The sequence below is a fragment of the Stenella coeruleoalba genome (genome assembly GCF_951394435.1).
Source record: "Stenella coeruleoalba genome assembly, chromosome: X".
Lineage (NCBI taxonomy): Eukaryota > Metazoa > Chordata > Mammalia > Artiodactyla > Delphinidae > Stenella > Stenella coeruleoalba.
The window spans coordinates 97,029,397-97,050,031 of record NC_137152.1 but is presented as its reverse complement, the minus strand read 5'-3'; the positions used below and the strand labels follow the sequence as shown (position 1 = coordinate 97,050,031).

At 39.5% G+C, this 20,635-nt stretch overlaps 1 protein-coding gene across 2 annotated transcripts; it reads left to right on the top strand.

Annotated features, from left to right (window-relative positions):
- The first annotated feature begins 4,231 nt into the window (after positions 1-4,231).
- Positions 4,232-20,013, top strand: UPF3B (UPF3B regulator of nonsense mediated mRNA decay). Of its 2 annotated transcripts, XM_079911541.1 has the most exons (11): positions 4,232-4,516; positions 5,175-5,281; positions 5,456-5,562; positions 9,820-9,918; positions 11,219-11,329; positions 12,363-12,406; positions 12,874-13,056; positions 13,460-13,498; positions 15,351-15,511; positions 15,847-16,141; positions 19,020-20,013. In XM_079911541.1, exons 1-11 carry the CDS (start codon positions 4,340-4,342, stop codon positions 19,167-19,169), a joined length of 1,473 nt encoding a protein of 490 aa, XP_079767667.1. In that variant the 5' UTR covers positions 4,232-4,339; the 3' UTR covers positions 19,170-20,013. The 2 variants fall into 2 exon arrangements, with proteins under 2 accessions (XP_079767667.1, XP_079767668.1); XM_079911542.1 differs by lacking the exon at positions 13,460-13,498.
- Positions 20,014-20,635: the final 622 nt, after the last annotated feature.

The following is a 20,635-nucleotide window of genomic DNA, read 5'->3' as shown; positions in this document are numbered from 1 at the left end:
AAGGGTAAGCTGTGACAAAGCGAGAGAGAGGCAGGGACATATATACACTACCAAACGTAAGGTAGATAGCTAGTGGGAAGCAGCCGCATAGCACAGGGAGATCAGCTTGGTTCTTTGTGACCGCCTGGAGGGGTGGGATAGGGAGGGTGGGAGGGAGGGAGATGCAAGAGGGAAGAGATATGGGAACATATGTATATGTATAACTGGTTCACTTTGTTATAAAGCAGAAACTAACACACCATTGTAAAGCAATTATACTCCAATAAAGATGTAAAAAAAAATTGTACTCCAATAAAGATGTTGAGAAATATATATATATAACCTGCATTTGCAAACAAATGCTTCAGAAGCAGTTAAGAAAAAAAAAAGAATCCGCCTCCCAACGCAGCGGACATGGGTTTGAGCCCTGGTCCAGGGCGATCCCACATGCTGCAGAGCAACTAAGCCCGTGCGCCACAACTACTGAGCCCACGTGCCACAACTACTGAAGCCCATGCACCTAAAGCCCGTGCTCTGCAACAAGAGAAGCCAATGCAATGAGAAGCCCGCGCACCGCAAGGAAGAGTAGCCTCCACTTGCTGCAACTAAAGAAAGCCCGCGCGCAGCAACTAAGACCCAACGCAGCCAAAAATAAATAAATAAATAAATGAAAATGAAATTCCCTTAAAAAAAAAAAAGAAACTTTACAGTGTGTGGTAGGCAAAATAATGCCCCCTTAAATTGTCTACACCCTAATCCCCAGAACCTGTGACTATGTTACATTATATGGCAATGGGAATTAAGGTTGCTAATCAGCTGACTTTAACATAAGGAGAGTATCCTGGATTATCCAGGTGGGCACAACGTAGTCACAGGGGTCCTTAAAAGTGGAAGGGGGAAGCAGAAGAGAGAGTGAAAGAGACATAGATGAAGATGGTCCGAGAGAGATGCTATTTTTATTTATTTATTTGGCTATGATGGGTCTTAGTTGCAGCATGCAGGATCTTTAGTTGCTGCATGTGGGATCTAATTCCCCGACCAGGGATCGAACCCAGGCCCCCTACATTAGAAGCACGGAGTCTTAGCCACTTGACCACCAGGGAAGTCCCGAGAGATGCTATATTATTGGCTTTGAAGATGGAGGGAAGGGCCACAAGCTGAGGAATATGAGCAACCTCAAGAATCTGGAAAAGACAAGGAACTAGAGTCTCTCCTAGAGCCTCCAGGGAGCAACTCAGTCCTGCCATCACCTCAGTTTTAGTCCAGTGAGACCTCTGTTGGACTTTTAACCTACAGAACTGTAAGATAATAAATTTGTGTTATTTTAACCCCCAAAATTTGTGGTAATTTGTTGCAGCAGTAATAGGAAACTAATACAGGCGTTGTGGGGAGTGATCAGGTGTTCAGTTTTGGACATGTTCAGAGAATCTGAATGTGTTAGACATCTAAGTGGAGATGTCAAATTAGGCAGTTGATATATGTCTGGAATTCAGAGGAGATGTATGGACTGGTGATATAAATTTTGGAGTAGTCAGCGAAGAGAGAAAATCCACAAGAACAGATGAGACTAACAGAGGAGTGAGCGTAGATAGAAAAGGGGTCTAAGGACTGAGCCCTGGAACACCCAACTCTGACGACTGAAATACAGCAGTTGTTTAAAGCTAGCAAGCACTCCAAAACAGGCATACACCAAGATGTAAATGCAAAGCTAAGTAGGAGTTCAGAGGCAGATAGATACTTAAGCTAGGCTTGTACGAGTGGGCAGGTGCTGGAGGCAAGAGTGAGTAACAGATCCCAAATACAGGGAAATAGCCTTGGCAACAGGAATTAGGAACACAAGCATATGCTTGGCAACAGAAGTGAGACAGTTTAAGAACGGAGTCTGGATAATATATTCCAGACGTCAGCAAAAATGGGTCCTTGGCCCTGAGCCAGCTTTCTGCCTTGGGTTTCTATTGCATCCTTAACTTGGTTCCTGCCTGCTGGGGATGTCTGTGTCTCTCTCTGGCTTATCATTTGCCCTTCTCTCCCATTTCACCTCCTTTTTCCTTAATTGCACATAATAGAGATATACTATGCTCAATTGATACTAACACTTTTTTTCACATTTTAACACCTCTGAAATCAAGATACATCTTAAAATTGATAGTGTGTCATAGTTCAATTGGCAGCATTTTTTCTTTCTTTGTATATAAAATAATGGTTTTAGATTCGATGGTATCTTAAATTTGATGAAATACAAACGCTCTATCATTTAGAGCAATATTTTTCTTTTTATTGAGATATAGGCTTGGGTTGGGAAATATCTCTGCAAGTTATGCCTCACCAGGGAAATGTCAATTCTAATCACCCTGGGACAGCTTTTGGAGCTTTTTCTTTTTCTTGAAGCTGCTGCTCTTGCTGGCAGCAGCCTCTTCAGGTCCACTGCTGAGTGGCTCCTCCTTGGAAGAGAATTTCCTCTTTTTCTTTTCTTTTTTTTACATTTTCAGTACATTAAATTTACTCATAAAAACATTCTAAAATGTACAATTTTTCCTTTTTAACAAAGTATAATAAAACATTAAAAAAACCCAAATCAGAATACTTGACATTTACAAGAGAATTTCCTCTTTTTCTTGGGGACACTTGTTTCCTGCCTCTTTAGGGTCACTAATTGGTTCCTTTTTGGAGAAAGATTTCTTCCTCTTGTAAAGACTTCCACTGCCAGCTGTCTCTTCAAGATCACTACTAACCAGCTCCTCCACGGAAAAAGATTTTTCTTGGGTTTGGAGAAGGAGACAGATTCCATTCCATTCTCCTGAGGAGCCCCCTGGGGCTTTTGCTGAGCAATATTTTTCAAGTTTTGCATTTCTTTTAATCTGAGGGGCTGAATTTCAATAAAATATAATTTACATAAAATAATATTTGCCAATTTTAAGTGTACAATTCAATGAGTTTACACAAATGTCTGCAGTCATGCAACCACCACCACAATCATGATAAAGAGCATTTTTTATAATTCCAAAAAGTTCCCTGGAGCCCTTCTGCAGTCAATCCCTTCTCCCCACCCCCGACGCCCCCTGGCAATCATTGATCTGCTTTCTCTCACTATGGTTTTACCTTTTCTGGAATTTCATATCAATGAGATCATACAGCATGTATTCTCTTTGTGTCCTGATTCTTTCACTCAGCATAATCGTTTTGAGATTCACTCATGTGGATGGACGTATCGCTTCATTTTTATTGCTGAGTAGTATTTAGATCTATGGATGTGCCACATTTTGTTTATGCATTAGCCGGTTGACAGATATTTGGGTTGTTTCCAGTTTGGGGCTATTACAAATAATGCATAATTAGCCTTTTTTAAAGCGGGAAGGAGGGCAATCCCATCTAAAGCAAGTTGGGTTTTATTTTATTTTCTCCTCCCTGCGGGGCATCAGTACCATGATAGGTTCCTTTTACTTTTAAAAACGGTGATGAAAACAAATCTCATACATTTTGGTTATAATGATCCTTTAATGTCAGTGTTCTGTGCGTGTTTATTAAGTGTCTGAATCCTAATCAATATAAGGAAAAAAACCTCTAAAGACTCTGAAAGGACACTTCACAACCAATGATAGAAAATACAAGTCGTTCCCCTAGTGAGGTAAACTTTGGATAACATCGGGTTTATCTGAGGAAAACAAAGCCCGCAGAAAGTATCTTTAGATCTGAAAAACACTACACTTTCAAGATTAAGGATTCCATTTACTTACAAATAGGAACCCTGAAACACCTACGACTCCAGACCTCCCGGCCAGAAGCAGCGAGCGGGGGCTGCTCTTTCTTGCGATACGCGGGCTTTTCATTGCGGTGGCCTCTCCTGTTGCGGAGCACGGGCTCTAGGTGCGCGGGCTTCAATAGTTGTGGCGCGTGGGCTCAGTAGTTTTGGCTCGTGGGCTCTAGAGCGCAGGCTCAGTAGTTGTGGCACACGGGCTTAGTTACTCAGTGGCATGTGGGATCTTCCCAGACCAGGGCTCGATCCCGTGTCCCCTGTATTGGCAGGTGGATTCTTAACCACTGCGTCACCAGGGAAGCCCGAGTAAGTGCTTTGCATGCCGGGATTTGCAGTCCGTGAAATACTCGTCCCAGCCAAGATGGCGGAGCTGCTAATGACGTGCCCCGAGGGAGTCTGGGTCGCAAGGGGATTGGGCGGTGCGGGGATTCCGCGGGCGGGAAGCTAAGACCAGGCGTCCTGAAGTCTCGCGAGATCCTGGCGGGGCCCAAAAGAAAGCAGGATTCCGCTTAGAAGGCGGGGCGTCCGTTGGGGGCGGAGTTCTGTTCGGAGTGGGCCGGGAGTCGTTAGGTGCCGGCGTAGTGGCGTTTAGGCCGGGCCACCGTGATGAGGAGCGAAACCGTGGCCATGAAGGAGGAGAAGGAGCATAGGCCTAAGGAGAAGCGAGTAACCCTCTTGACTCCCCCGGGGGCCACAGGCAGCGTCTGTGGGCCTTCGGGGGACAGCATCAAAGCGGAAGATAAGCAGGATCGGAACAAGGAGAAGAAAGAGGCGTTGAGCAAGGTGACTGGCCGGCTGTCGGCCCAGGAGAGGGCGGGACCGTTCCGCCACCCGTGGAGGATGGTTGGGAAGGGGCAATAGTGAAGAGGCCATCAAGGGTGGGAGTAGTTTGTGATAGGAAAATTAATAGAGGCTAGTTGAGGGAGTGGGTGGGTGGGGGATATTATGGTCTGGGGGCCAGATCGGGTGCATCCTTATTTGGGGAGCAATGAGGGAATTTGTGGTTTTCCTTAGAATTTTGAATTCTTTATGCTGATTGAGTAAGGATTTTATTTTAGGATGTGTTGGATGTGGTAGGGAAATATTAATAAATCAAGAATTCATGGCACCCACAAAAGACCAGGGTTGGTTTACTAATTTCTTACCACTGCTGAAAATGGGTGATAGAAAATGAGGCGAAGACCTAGTAAACTGTGGGGCTTCAGGTAAACAGAACCTGAGATTTTCCTTGCTCCAGGCAGTTCTCGTTTTTGAGAGTTGGTGGTTTTTTTTAACTACGTTACTATTATGTTTGACTAATCATTCTGAGCTTTCTGAACATTCTCTTGGGTTTTTATAAGTGATCTCATCTTTTAAAGGCCAACTTTCTTCAGGGACAGTGATTCAGGTTTGACAGAAAATTGCTTTGTACTAATTTTATTTTCCTTATTCATTTCTTAAGGTGGTAATACGGAGATTACCGCCCACTTTGACCAAGGAGCAGCTTCAGGAACATCTTCAGCCTATGCCTGAGCATGATTATTTTGAGTTTTTTTCTAATGATACTAGGTAAAATAAATAAATAAAAGAGGGAGGGGGTAAATGAAAAAGGTTTCTTCCATTCTTTTTAATCCTACTAATGTTTTCCATTTGATTTTTGAGCCTATCTTTTTAACATATGCATACTTGTAGTTCAGTCAGACACCTGCAAGCACATTGACATAATTGCTTTCCTCCCTGCAGCCTGTATCCTCATATGTATGCCAGAGCATACATCAACTTTAAAAACCAGGAGGACATTATTTTGTTCAGGGATCGTTTCGATGGTTATGTGTTCCTCGACAATAAAGGTAAGTCCTTTTAACTGAGGGGGGTGGTTTCTTTGTCATTGGTATGTTTAAGACAATGTGTGTATCACAGTGTTTTCTCGATGCCTTCATGGCGTTTCTAAAATCCTGGGTGATAAGATGAGCAACATTTAAAGAGTTTTACACATTTGATAAGCTTATGACAGCCTTATAAATAGATAATATGACTTTTTACAGTCCTCAGGTATTTGTATTAACCTATTATTTCTGTAGTTTGATCAACTGAATGAAATTGCCACAGTTTTCTCCTCCTGTGACTATTCTTTTGCCCGGTATTAGATGATCTGTTGTTTTGAGTATTTACTAGTTTCAACAGTGATACTGATAAATGACTCTTTAAACTTGTATGACAAATTTTAAATATTTACTTCTCATCTTGCTTCAAGGACTAACACTTATTTAAGTCAGATTCTTTATGTCAATAGTTGCCAGCTGGAGTACTGTTTAACATTCTAAGTTGTATATAATTAAAACATTGAACTTGATGATTTCCCACTTTGTATCCAGGAGTTTATAGGGAAGAAAAACTTCTGCCTTAACTCTCATTTTATTATCTGCTGCTTGCAACATTTAGTCAGAGAATGTCCACACTTCCATTTGCCACTTTTCTTTTGACTTTGCAATCATAGGTGAATGATGTGTCTTTTTGTTAGGTTATGTTTTTTCAGTATTAGTTCAAAGTTGGTAAAAAGGAAATCTTTGTCAGGAAATATGCCAGTAAAAGTTGAAGGATTGCTACTGTGTTTGTCCAGCTTTTATTAATCCCCTCAAACCGGCTACTTCTCCACTCCAAGTTTATTCCAGTAGATAGCAGTGATTTCCTGGAAATCTGAGTTGTGTTTAACTTTTTTCCTCTCTTTTTTATCCCTTACATTTAAACAAGTGATGGATTTTGTCAATTTACTGCTTTTTAATATCTTGTTCATCTAGACTTAGTAATACTTTCACACTCTATATCCTCATCACCAAATGCTTAGACAACCAGTCTCTAACCTTATAGGATTTTCCATTTTTTTCCACTTTCTGTATAATTTAATAGTCTTATATTGCCATGAAATTAATCTTTTTGAAAATAGTGACTTAAGATAGCAGTTGTGAACAAAAGTCCGAATTCCTTAGTCTGGTAGTCAGCATCTTCCATAGTTTGGCCTCACTTCTGTTTTTTTCAGCCTGTCTTCCACAATTTCCTTTTGTTTCAGTCTGGTTTATCTGTTCCTTCTCAAATGTATCAGTTATTAAGGTAATATGATTCTGCATTCACTAGGATTTCTAAAACCTTGTTTCCTGTGTGACTGCTTTGTGATGCCTAATGGTCAATTCTAGTAATTTATCCTGGCTTATGTTTACATGCCAAAGATCTAAGGATGGAATTTTTTTTTTTGCGGTACGCGGGCCTCTCACTGCTATGGCCTCTCCCGTTGCGGAGCACAGGCTCCGGACGCGCAGGCCCAGCGGCCATGGCTCACGGGCCCAGCCGCTCCCTGGCATGTGGGATCCTCCCAGACCGGGGCACGAACCCGCGTCCCCTGCATTGGCAGGCGGACTCCCAACCACTGCGCCACCAGGGAAGCCCAGGATGGAATTTTATACCTTGTATGACATTATTCTATAGCAGGGATCTGGTGTATTTTTCCAGTAGTCACTTGGGTTTTTTTTTTTTAATTGAGATATAACTCACATACCATAAAATTCAATGGTTTTTAGTATATTCACAAGTTTTGTAACCATTACCACTATGTAATTCCAGAATGTATACATCACTTCAAAAAGAATCCTGTATTCATTAGCAGTCATCTCCCATTCTCCTCTCCCGCTAGACCCTGGCAACCACTGATCTAACTATGGATTTCCTTATTCTGGACATTTCATATGAACTGAATCATACAATATGTGGCCTTTTGTGACTGCCTCTTTTACTTAGTATGTTTTCAAGGTTCATCCATGTCATAGTATGTATCATTACCTCGTTACTTTTTTTGGTTTTTTGCATTATTAAAAATTGTGGTAAAATGCACAAATAAAATTTACCATCTTAACCATTTTTAAATGTGCAGTTCAGTAGTGTTGAGTACATTCACGTTGTTCTGCAACCAATCTCTAGAACTTCTTCTTGTAAGGTTGAAACTCTACCTGTTAAACAACTCCCCATTTCTCCCTCTCCCAGCCTCTTGCAACTACATTCTACCTCCATGAACCACCCTTCTGTCTATGAAGTTGACCATTCTAGGTACCTCATATAAGTGGAATCATAGTATTTGACTTCTAGTGACTAGCTTATTTCACTTAGCATAATGTCCTCAAGGTTAATCCATGTTGTAGCATGTGTCAGAATCTCCTTTTCCATTGTATGTATATACTTCATTTTCTTTATCCATTCATCTGTTGAGGGACATTTGGCTATTGTGAATAATGCTGCTATGAATGTACAAGCATCTGTTCAAGTCTCTGCTTTCACTTCTTTTGAATACATACCCAAAAGTGGAATTGCGGGGTCATATGGTAATTCTATTTTTAATTTTTTTGAGGAACCACCATACCGTTTTCCATAGTGGCTGCACCATTTTATATTCCCACCAGCAATGCATGAAGGTTCTAATTTCTCCATGTCCTTGCCAACATTTGCTATTTTCTGGGGTTTTTTTCCCCTTTAATAGTAATCATTCTGACAGGTATAAGATGGTATTTCATTGTGGTTTTGATTGGCATTTCCCTAATGATTAGTGAGGTAATAGTTTAATCTTTTCATATGCTTGAGCACATAGCATCTTTTCATTTGCTTATTGGCCATTTGTATACCATCTCTGGAGAAATGTCTATTCGAGTCCTTTGAACATTTTTTAATCAGATTATTTGGGGTTTTTTTTGTTGAGTTGTAGGAGTTCTTTACGTATTCTGTATATTGACCCCTTATCAGATATATGATTTGCAAATATTTTCTCCAATTCTATAGGCTTCCTTTTCTCTCTGTTGATTATGTCCCTAGATGCACAGAAGTTCTTAATTTTTTTTTAATTTATTTATTTTATTTATTTTTATTTTTGGCTGCGTTGAGTCTTTGTTGCTGGGCACAGGCTTTCTCTAGTTGTGGCAAGTGGAGCTGCTCTTCATTGTGGTGCGCGGGCTTCTCATTGTGGTGGCTTCTCTTGTTGCGGAGCATGGGCTCTAGGCGCACAGGCTTCAGTAGTTGTGGCTCGCGGGCTCTAGAGCACAGGCTCAGGAGTTGTGGCACACAGGCTTAGTTGCTCCGCGGCATGTGGGATATTCCCGGACCAGGGCTCGAACCCGTGTCCCCTGCATTGGCAGGCGGATTCCCAACCACTGTGCCACCAGGGAAGCCCCATAAGTTCCTAATTTTGATGTAGCACAGTTTATCTATTTTTCACTTTTGTTGCCTGTGCTTTGGTGTCTCCTGGTGTATTTTTTAATAACAGCTTTACTGAGATATAATGCATATGCCATAAAATTCACCCTTTTAAAGTGTACTGTTCAGTGTTTTTTAGTATATTCACAGAGTTGTGCAGCTGTCGCCACAATCTAATTTTAGAACACATTTCTCTAAAGAGAAACCTCGTACCCATTAGCTGTTACTCCTTATCTCTAGACAAGCACTAACCTACTTTCTATCTCTGTAGCTTTACCTGTTCTAGAGATTTCTGATGTATATTTTTGCACTTATAAAAAATCAATTTTATTAAGGTATAATTTACATATTAAAATGCATCCATTTTATGTGTGCATTTGGTGACTTTTGACATATTTATACCCCTGTATAATCAGTATTGTGATCTGGTTTTTTTGTTTGTTCGTTTGTTTGTTTTGGCCATGCTGCATGGCTTGCAGGATCTTAGTTCCCCCACTAGGGATTGAACCTAGGCCCCTGCAATGAAAGTGCCGAGTACTAACCACTGGACTGCCAGGGAATTCCCTCTGATGTATTTTTTAAATGAAAATTAGTTTGTAGATTTTTTTTCCCCCACATATCACAATATCACACTTAGAAGTTGAATTTAAGTGAGTATTTTAATTCCCTCCCATATCTTTTCACTAAGTTATCAGTATGAACTGGGAGCTCCTTTGGCAACATGTTGATTTTAGTTGTGCCAATGTGATTTATGCCTGTTGGGAGACCTGTTCAGACCACTGTCATCAAAGGAAGCCTAGAGAGTGGTGGGTTGAGTCTCTTGTATCCACTTTTGACCTTTTCTTTCTTACAACAAGTATGCTATTTTTTCTAAACAGGTCAGGAATATCCTGCCATAGTAGAATTTGCACCTTTTCAAAAAGCTGCAAAAAAGAAGACTAAGAAAAGAGATACTAAAGTTGGGACTATCGATGATGGTACAGTATAGCTCTAGTTATGTAATGCTAATGCCATGTTTTTTTTAATTTAATTTTTATTTTATATTGGAATATAGTTGATTTACAATGTTGTGTTAGTTTCAGGTGTACAGCAAAGTGATTCTGTTATACATATACATATATTTATTCTTTTTCAGGTTCTTTTCCCATATGGGTTATTACAGAATATTGAGTGGAGTTCCCTGTGTTGTATATATAGTAGGGCCATGGGTTTTTTAAAAATATTACCTTTGTGGGAATTAAGTGGACTCCAATCTTTTAAATTAAGAAAACATAGGAAATAAAGTTCATGAGAGATGTAATTCACTGATGAAAGCTTTGCTTGTTAGAATGGAGGTGGGTTTCCTCTAGTTTTCACTCTCTTTGGCTAATGGCTTTTCATCCCTTCACCATTAAGCAATATATTTTGACTGTTGAGTAGTAAATCACCTTAGGTATATTAGAAGACAATGGGAAAAAATCAGATGTTTCAAATTACAACTCCTTGAGGCCTCTTACCATTTTTATGATTATTTATTTGACTTTTGGTTTCCATTTTTATAAAGAGGAAGCGTTATCATTGAGAGCTGTGATGGAAAATTTTCTATACTTGAGTAACTTAATATAAAGTATCTGTAGTGGCCAGTCCTGTTTTCTAGGCTTTGAATATGCAGTTAACTGCACACATAGTAATTCCATTGAACTGAAATACTAGAACTAAAAAACTGAAATAATTGCCATTTACGGTAAACTGGATCCAGATTTTGAGATCTCTGTAATGTGGTTGTGTTGGCTAAGGACTTAGCTGCAATATTTTATATCAGATGGGCATTTTAGAATCAACTAGTTTGGTTTCCATTATTTATTACTATAATGGGTATTTTATAAGGAAAACACAGAAAAGACTCAACACACAGCTGCTTATTGATTATATCATAGATTCAGACCGTGAAGACTAGATCAAGTGACATGCTCCACAGTGCATGCTCCAGATACAACATAATGACTCAGATGTGTTACCCTTTCTGATGTCGGAGGCATCTAGGAAAGAATTCCAGAAGTTACTATCACCTCTAGTGCCACATCTAGGACATCTGCCCTCATTTATCTGTTTAGAACACCTGATTTTCATATGCTGAGTTTAATTAAAGTGAGGTGTACTGATGCAGAAACTGCTTACATGCTATAAATGATAGTCTCTGAAGGTCCCATAACTATGGCTTGCAGTTCTCCCATAGATAATATTTCCTATTTTGTTTAAAGTCTGCTATGTTTTCTATTTACTTAAACAATTATTTAGATCCAGAATATAGAAAATTTTTGGAAAGTTATGCTGCAGATAATGAGAAAATGACATCTACTCCAGAGACACTGCTAGAGGAAATAGAAGCAAAAAATAGAGAATTAATAGGTAAGTGGGCAAAAGGAATTAAGGGCAACAGCTTTTTCATCAGAAGACCTGTCAGACTCCCACTTCTGTCACTTGCTAGCTGTTTGACCATGGGAAAGGCACTAACTTCTTTAAGACTCTGTTTGTTCTACTATAAAGTGCAGATAATACCTGCCTCACAGGATTATGAGAATGCATTGATAAGATGGGAAAAATTCTGACTTATTTAGTGCCACACAAATGTAACAGAAGTATAAAAAGTTTGAAGACTCATATAGGACCTTAAGATGTTGGTAAGCCTTTGAAGATCAATTGGTGTTTTCTAGTAATAAGCTCATATTCCTAAAAAAAATTTTGACCTGAAAATGTCAAAAAATGAAGTTAGTTACTGCAAAATTGAAAACCACTTGAGAAATTCTAGCTTGGATATTGGTTTTAGTAGTAAGTTGTCACTACTATATCAGCTCTAAACATAAGCACAGCCTCTGACCCAGGATTTCCACTCCTAGGAATTTATCCTAGGAAGGAAGTATGCTTTGCAAAAAGCTAGCTACAAGGTTAGATAGCATTGTTCAGAATATTGAAGAATGAGTTAAATATTCTTCTAAAACTTGGTTTTTATTAATGGATGCATAATATAAGCCCATCTCCGATACTTTCCATAGAATAAATTCCCAGAAGTGGAATTATGGGGTCAAAAGTATTAGATATTTTTAGCCCCTTACCCCAGTTTCTTCCTGGTTGAGCAAATTTATACTCCCATCTGTAAAACAAGAGAATGTCCTTTGCACTTTATTCTCACTGACCGGGAATTGCTCTTTTTAATAATTGTTTTATTGTTTTAATTTGAATTTCTTAACTTTTAAAAAATTATTTTAAACCTTCAGAATCGAAATAGAATACTGTAAAACTTCTTTCCAATAATATAGTTGTGAACTTACTGTTTAAGGGGTGTAGTTTTCCCACCTTGGGTGGTTGGCAGGGAATGTCAGAAAACAGAATCCTTTCTAGGGGTTGATTAAGTATTATTAATAATCTGTTTACATTTATGTAGCTAAAAAGACAACCCCACTTTTGAGCTTCCTGAAAAACAAGCAGGTAAACCTTTTGTTTTTATAGTTCTCTCAATACTTCTATTTCATTGGTTTGCATTCTGTGAATATAAGAGCATTGGGATCCTATAGGAGAGATAGCTGCTTCTTCTACCATTATTCTTTAAAGAGTTGGCTCATTGGCCTCACTCTCTGGCCTTCTTCTTCACTCTGGTTGTTGGACCAAAGATTCACTCTGCAAAACCAGGGAGTCCTTAGCTTGCTCCAGAGACACACTCTTGATTTCCTGAAAGCCTCTGGATAATGTAGTAAGGCAGCATTGGGAGACTCTGATATTAGCAGGCCCTGGTCTTTATTCTCTCTCATATTTTGAATGGGGTGGTGAGGGGGTTAAGGAGATAGAAAATGGGAAGGAAAGATGATATAGTTAAGTGGGTGCCCACCGTACCTTCAAGACTAAGTTTTTGGTGGCAGTTATCTTGTTTGAAGGTTTGTGTTGATGTTTCTTTCTAGAGGATGAGAGAAGAAAAGAGAGAAGAAAGAAGGAGGCGAGAAATAGAAAGAAAAAGACAAAGAGAAGAAGAGAGGAGGAAGTGGAAAGAAGAAGAGAAACGAAAAAGGAAAGATATAGAAAAGCTAAAGAAGATAGACAGAGTTCCAGAAAGGGACAAATTAAAGGATGAACCAAAGATTAAGGTATGAAAATAACTTAAACTGACTGCATGTTGCTGAAATTTGCATGTACTGTATCTACTTCTTCAAATATGCATGCATCTTGTGTTGGTGTAAACAGTTTTTTTGGTTTTGGTTTTGTCTTTTTTGGGGGGGGAGTGAATCAACAGAAGCCTTTCCTATAATAGTAATAGTATTATTCTTTTAATTTAAGATAATTTTAAAGGTTAAGTAGTTTACATGGTATTCAGTGCAGATCTGTGTTATTTTTAATCATTGAAAATGTTCAATTTTGGATTATTATTTTCTCAATTCTTCATAAATAAGGGCTTAGGGCTGGCTGGCATGAATTACGGGTTTTATTCAGCTTTTCCTTCATTTTTGATACATGAAGTTGCCTCATCTGTTTGTTTTCCACTGTCCTCAGGTACACAGGTTTCTGTTACAAGCTGTGAATCAGAAAAATGTAAGGACCAAGTACATGATACAGAGCACCTAGTATCATGTCACACACACAGGTCTTAGTTAATAAGTCCTTTTGGTGGTGGTGGTAGTGTTACCTGTAGAAAACCCCTTCAGACTGACCTAAGTCTTCTTAAAAGCTGAGCCATTTTAAATTCCTACCTTAGAAGGAAGCTCAGATGACTTGCTGATGCTCTGCTGTGTACCCAGGAGCTTCAACAATATACAGCTAGAGGACAACCATGCCTAAAGAGCTCTTTCCCTTCTCTTCTTTTTATATGCCTCTCATAACTGGCTGCCTTGTGGGAGTACTAGGGATATACCCCCTGCATTATGTCCTTTCCCCTCTCACAGGATTCCCCACGTTACCTTCTTGCATCTACCTGGGAATCTGTGAGCAGCAGATTCTGATTAATATATTGCATGTAGGAAGAGGAAAACCTATAGAAAGATCCCAGCCTTGCTACTTCCCTTCTGAGGGCATGGCTTGGCAGCCCTTACTTCAGCGAACTTCCTGGGGAAGTACTTGTACATAGTACTTCAGAGAAAGTCAGAGAAAATCTCACCGAGGTGATGGCAGGGTCTCCTTTTACCTCCTCAAAATTCAGCCGTTCACGTGGCTAGGGTTCCCCTAGGCTCTCCAGGACTCATTATTGGTGATAAGGGGCTTGGCGGCAGGGTGGGGAGGTTCCCATCTTAATTCCTTCTAGCGATTTCTCTGTCCGCCATGCCACAAGTGACTTGACTTGCTATTTCTGTCAGCAAGGCAGAAGGTAGAGCCAGCCATGCTAGAGATATCCGTTAATGTTCTTATTAGAGTAATGAACATCTTGGCTTCTAACAAAGATGTTCATTAGAGAAATAAGAACACTTCCAGTGAAACCTGCACATGGTATCCTCACTTTACACTGGTGCCTTCTTAGTGTCCAGTTTGGACTCACCATTTGCAGTGGCTGTCTGTGTGCTGAAACACTTCATGCTTAAGTCTTGTGGTGCTTTGCCTCTTGCTTGGTGGCTTGTATGATGCCTTCACCCTGAGATGAAACTTTCTATGATGCCTTCACTCTGAGACTTGAAATTCTTCTATTTTGACTAAAAATCTCTCTGAATATCCAACACTTGGGGGTATTCTAGAGAGATTTATAGCAGTGGCATGAGAAAGAAATTTTTGTTAGCAATTTGGACTTTATAAACCACTTTTAGTTTAGAATTGCATTCTGTCATATATATGACATTGAGCAGAATTCCTATTCAGTACAGATGGAACTTCACAGTTCCATTGTATGAGGTATTTGGATTTTTAAATCAAATGCCAAATAATTTTTGCTTTTCATCTCTAATGATAATATGATTGTACCATCATAAGTATGTAACTACTCTCAGACTCAAGGCAAAATTATTCCTGCAATGGATCTCTCCTTTGGTGACCAAGGTATTTGTCTTTATAATTACTACGTAAAAATAGTCCAGCAGTAATGATCTGCTTAGCATTTTAAATTCATACCATATTTTCCTATCAAGTTATGCCAACATGCTGGGCTACAGAAGGCGTACTTGAAAGTGTACGTTGGTCTACTTAAAGGTTGACCCATTTAAGCCAAAGGAGTCTTGATCCTATTGCCACAAAGTGATTAAACCACTTCATTTGAGTGGATAACACTTTCACATTAATAGCGTCCTTTTAGCAAATTACTGCTCTCATGCACTAGTTGTTCACCTGAAAGTTTATGAGTACCTGCAGAGACGGGGGCCTTCTATAGCCTAAATTGAAAATATTTAGTATATTATTTTCTTTGGTAGAATCAGAAGACAATGTCCCACCCTTCAAAATAAACTTAAATTTGTTCTCTTTAAAGCTGCTCAAGAAGCCAGAAAAAGGCGATGAAAAAGAAGTGGACAAAAGAGAAAAGGTCAAGAAATTGGACAAAGAGAATCTGAGTGATGAAAGAGCCAGTGGGCAGAGTTGTCCATTGCCCAAACGTTCTGATGGTGAATTTAAAGATGAAAAGCCTAAGAGGTCGGTAGTTGAGGGCTCTTTGGTACATTTGTTTTTGGTATGTTTCTAGGTGCTAGTTTTACTGCTACTTTCTGGACTTGTACCTGAATCAAGATACTTGGTTTTACGAGGTGTAGGGGGATGAGGAGGACAGGTTTCAAATATTTTAGTATCTTAATCTGGGGGAATGACTTTGGGGTTTTTTTTTTATTGTTTTTCAAAATACTAGTAGTTTTTTTTTAATGCTGCTCCAAAAGTTCAACCTCATTGTAGTGGCCAAGTCAGGATCAGAATGTTCCTGCATTTGTGATTAGAAGAACTTTGAGGGTGCATACTCAGATTTGTTTCTCACGCAGACCTGAAGATGAGAGTGGCAGAGAATACAGGGAGAGGGAGCGGGATTATGAACGAGACCAAGAGCGCGCCCTGCGGGAAAGAGAGAGGCTGAAGCGGCAGGAGGAAGAGCGCCGCAGGCAGAAGGAGCGCTACGAGAAAGAGAAGGCTTTTAAAAGAAAGGAAGAAGAAATGAAAAAAGAGAAAGAAGCCCTTCGGGATAAAGGAAAGAAGCCTGAAAGTACAGAACCAGTAGGCAGCTCAGAAAAAACTGAAAAGAAAGAAGAAGTGGTTAAGAGAGATCGCATAAGAAACAAGGTGCTGCTTTTCGTTAAACTTATTTTCATGAGGATTTCTTTTTCTTTTCCTGCAAGTATAAAGGAAAGGGCTAGCTCGTTGTTCATTATAGAATTTTAGGGGAACTTTAACTATCTGCACCTTTTTTTCAGTCTTGGTGGGGTCCTTTTATTAACTTATTGTTAATAAGTTTGTGTATGTATTTCAAACACACACAAAAGTAGAGAGAACAGAGGAATAATGTGATGTACCCATCACCCAGCTTCAGCAATTATCACCTCATGGCCAATCTTCTTTCTACTCTAGCCTATCTTACTCCTACTGGATTATTTTCAAGCAAATCCTAGACAGATAATCTCTTCTTTAAATACGTCAATATTAAGAGTAAAGACTTTTTTTTTTGGCCACGCCCCGAGGTGGCATGCAGGATCCTAGTTCCCCAGCCAGAGATCGAACCCATACCCCCTGCAGTGGAAATGCAGAGTTTTAACCACTGGACTGCCAGGGAAGTCCCAAAGGCTTTTTTTCTTTTTGTTTTTTTTTTTTGTTTTTTTTTTCTGGTACACGGGCCTCTCACTGTTGTGGCCTCTCCTGTTGCGGAGTGCAGGCCCAGCGGCCATGGCTCACGGGCCCAGCCACTCCGCGGCATGTGGGATCTTCCCGAACTGGGGCACGAACCCGTGTCCCCTGCATCGGCAGGCGGACTCTCAACCACTGCACCACCAGGGAAGCCCAAGACTCTTTTTCTTAATAAAATAACCCTAATATCATTTTCACACCAGAAAAAAAAAAAAAACTGACAATAACTCCTTAGCATCCTACCTACTCAGTGTTCAGATTTTCCCAATTGTCTCATTAACATCTTTTTTATAGGCTCTAAACAAGGTCCACAAACTGTATTTGCTTGAAATGTTCCCTTAAGTGTCTCTTAATCTAGACAATTCCTCCTCCTCTTGCTTTCCTACCATTTATTTGTTGCAGAATCCAGTTTGCCCTGTAGAGCTTCTAACAGTCCAGATTGGCTAATTACATCCCTGTGGTATCATTTAACATGTTCCTCTACCTTCTGTGTTTCCTTGAAAACCAGTAGTCATATCTAGAGCAGTGTCAGCAAATTTTTTCTGTCAAGGGCCAGATGGTAAATATTTCAGGCTTTGTGGGCCATGTGGTCTCTGTCACAACCGGTAAGCTTTGTAGGAAAGTAGGCATAGACAACATGTAAAAGAATAAGCCTGGCTGTGTGCCAATCAAACTTTATTCACAAAAACAGGTGGCCCCTCATCTAGAGGCCTGAATATATTCAGACTCAATTGTTGGCAAGAATACTTGATAGGTGGTGGTGTGCAGTTCCTACTGCATCATATCAGGAAGCATACAATGTCTGGGTATCCTTTTATTGTGACGTTAAGATTGACCAATAGTAATCGTATTATGGTTATGTGATAGGATGTCCTTGCTCTTAAGATACACAGGCTGAAATATTTAGCAATGAAGGGTCATGATGTCTGCACTTACTCTCAAATGGTTCTGCAAAAATATAATGTGTCTATATACGTGTATGCCTGCACACACTAGAGTCGGAAAAGGCACATGTGACAAAATGTTAACCATCGTGAATCTAGGAGAAAGGTATGAGGTATTTGTTGTACAAGTTTGGCAACATTTCTATAGATTAAAAATTTTTTAAGATAAAAAGTTGGAAAAACAACTGATCAATTAGTTCAGGTATTATAAGCCTGATCCATATATTATAAAAATTTTTATCAGCTTTTCTCCTGATAATTTTGTTTAGATGCGTTATTTCATAAGGTGGAGGAAAGGCAAGAAAAGCATTTGATCCTTTCCCTTTATTTACAGTATTCAGAGTAATGAGTTGGTGTCCCAGCAACTTGTAGGGGCTATCCATGAGTTTTGTTCCGTTTAGTCTTTAAGAACTTGTGGATTTAGAAATATTTGGTGTACTCCAACTTGTTACTATCAGTTATTGTCCTTGTTGATGGATGTTTAAATTGTCCCATCTTTGCACAGTAGGAGCCCCATCATCTGTTTCTTTAAATGCTACGCAGCAGTCTCATTTGTTTTAACGTTTCATCTTGTTAAAATAGTGAAATATTTTGCTGGAATTATTCACTTGGGAATAATGCTTTAAGCCTAACTTTCATATGTCAGAGAGAAAGGGTAAGGAAGGCTCATGTCTTGTTTTATTGAATTTGAAAAAAGGCCTATACATGTAAGTTTTCCAGGGTCATACTGTCATAACCAAACACATTACTTGAACTGAGGGGTACCTGGTGACTTTATTGAGGATTATTTAGGAACCTGAGATCTAAAGTGCCACCTAGAGAGTCTCAAACTAGGCTATTACCTTGTTAAACCTGAATTAAGAGACAGTCATATTTGTGCTAAGTTACAAGGGTCTGAGCTCATAACTTCAGGGAGGTCTTCATTTAAGACTTTGCATTCTTTATTACTTTTGTTTTTACTCCTAAAATTTTCTCAGGTGGTGGTGCATTTTAAAGTGAATTTACTGATGGGGAAGAGAGCCAGTGGCCATGGTTTCTAAGGAAAAACTATTCAAGCTGATTCAGTTCATCTTGAGATGGTTGAGAAAATTAGGCAGTAGACTTATCAAAAATTTACTCTAGGCATATAAAATAATACGTATTTTTAACTGTTGCTTAAAAAGTGAAACGGTTGTTTTTCTTTGTAGATAGGGGAAAGGAAGCGGGCAGTTTGAAGCAAATTAACCATCGGCACTTACTGTCACGTACTGTGCCCTCACATTTTGGTCTTGTGTGGGTTCTTTTTGGTATATGTCAATATATAACTTATGACTCTGAAAATCCCCTGTAAATGCTTAGTAGCAATGTTGTAACATTAACATTTCATTTTACTTTAGGATCGCCCAGCAATGCAGCTTTACCAACCAGGAGCTCGAAGCCGAAATCGACTCTGTCCCCATGATGACAGCACCAAGTCTGGAGATTCAACCATAGAAAAAAAGCAGGAAAGTGGTATTAGCCATAGAAAAGAAGGAAGCGAGGAGTGATAGGTCCAAATGGCCTTAGGTGTCCTGACTGTCTAGGCAGCCAAAGAGCACGAATTAAGCAATCCAGAAGTGCCTTCAGGGCAAAGGAATAGAGAGAGAGAAAGGGGGTCGCTGTGCTGGTGGGGTACACTGCAGAGGAGTATGTTTTGCGTCAAAGCAGGAGCCCGATTGCAGGTTCAGATTGGAAGTACAATTTCATTTTTTATGCAGTTCATACAAATTAATTTTAAAGTGTCAGACAAAGCTGAGGGAGAGGACATACATTGCAGTTTGCAGGCAGGAGACGTCAAGAGAGGACTTAATTAGGTATGACACGAGAAGAAGATACGGGAACTGGCTCTAAAATCAAAAGGTTTTGTTAATCCTGGATTGAATTTTCTTAATTTCAGTGGAGCAGAGTCACTTTGAAGTCTTGTTCAGATCTAGTTATAGTCATTGTTGTTGATAACTGTTGACTTTGTGTAGTGTAGAAGCAACAAGCATGTAATTGTAATACAAGTACAGTGAAGGATATAACAGATTTTCGCTTCTGCAAAAATTTAAATAGTCATGTCTTGTCTATATCCTATGTCCTAAAGTTTTAGGATTAGTTTTAGTTTTTTGTTTGCTTACGTGAGCTTAGCATAAAAAAAACTTTTTTAACATCTCCTTTTGCCTTTAGCAATTTTTATATTACTAAAGCTTAACCCTTAGTTGGTGCTTGACAATCCAGTCTTTGTTTTATCTTAGGTCTGGAGCTGAGTGCCTACCGTCTCCAGGAAGGAAACTGCACCAATATTTGTTCCTGTTAAATAGCAACTTTTAATCTTAGTTTGTTTTGCGTCGATATCAATAAACATCAACATCACTCAAGTACGAAGCTAAGTGTTTATTAACTTTACAAAATAGCTGTTAGTTTTGAGAAATTAAGCTTTTGATACTTAATTAACCTTTTGGGAATTTTGAAAGTGGATGAATGATATTTGTTACTACCTTCACTAGCACTATGCCTATATTTTGCTCACCTAGAAGGCCAAATCATTGTTCACCAGTCTTGTTCCATAAGAACCAAAATGTCTGGACAACATCCTTGAGCTGCTGCTTCATTTCCATCCTGCCATCTTCTCTAATGTGACATCAGTTTGCCTTTACTTTATAAGTCACTGCTTTATGTTTACTCAGCTTTTAGAAACCAGTAGCCCAAGAGGCAGGTAAAGAGGAAGAGCCATCGAAGGTGATTGAAAGAGAATGGTCCTCAACTGGGAGAGAGTACTGGCATAATGGAAGGGGTATTTTCAAGGAGGAGAATGGCTGGCAGTGTCCCATGCCACAGAGAGATTAAGAAAGATAAGAAATGTGCACTGTTCACTGGATTTGGCAGTATTGAGGCACATGTGAACTGGTGAGGCAGAAACCATGTTACAGTGAGGGTGAGTGGCAGGTGGGAAATGGAGATGGGGGCAGTTGGATATACAGGTCTTGGAGCT

Excerpts from the sequence above, each read along its gene's own strand:
- UPF3B (XM_079911541.1), top strand. The coding sequence starts at position 4,340 with ATGAGGAGCGAAACCGTGGCCATGAAGGAGGAGAAGGAGCATAGGCCT. Across the intron at positions 13,499-15,350 it reads AAGCTGTGAATCAGAAAAAT|CTGCTCAAGAAGCCAGAAAA; the intron begins GTAAGGACCAAG and ends TTCTCTTTAAAG. Across the intron at positions 15,512-15,846 it reads AAAGATGAAAAGCCTAAGAG|ACCTGAAGATGAGAGTGGCA; the intron begins GTCGGTAGTTGA and ends TTTCTCACGCAG.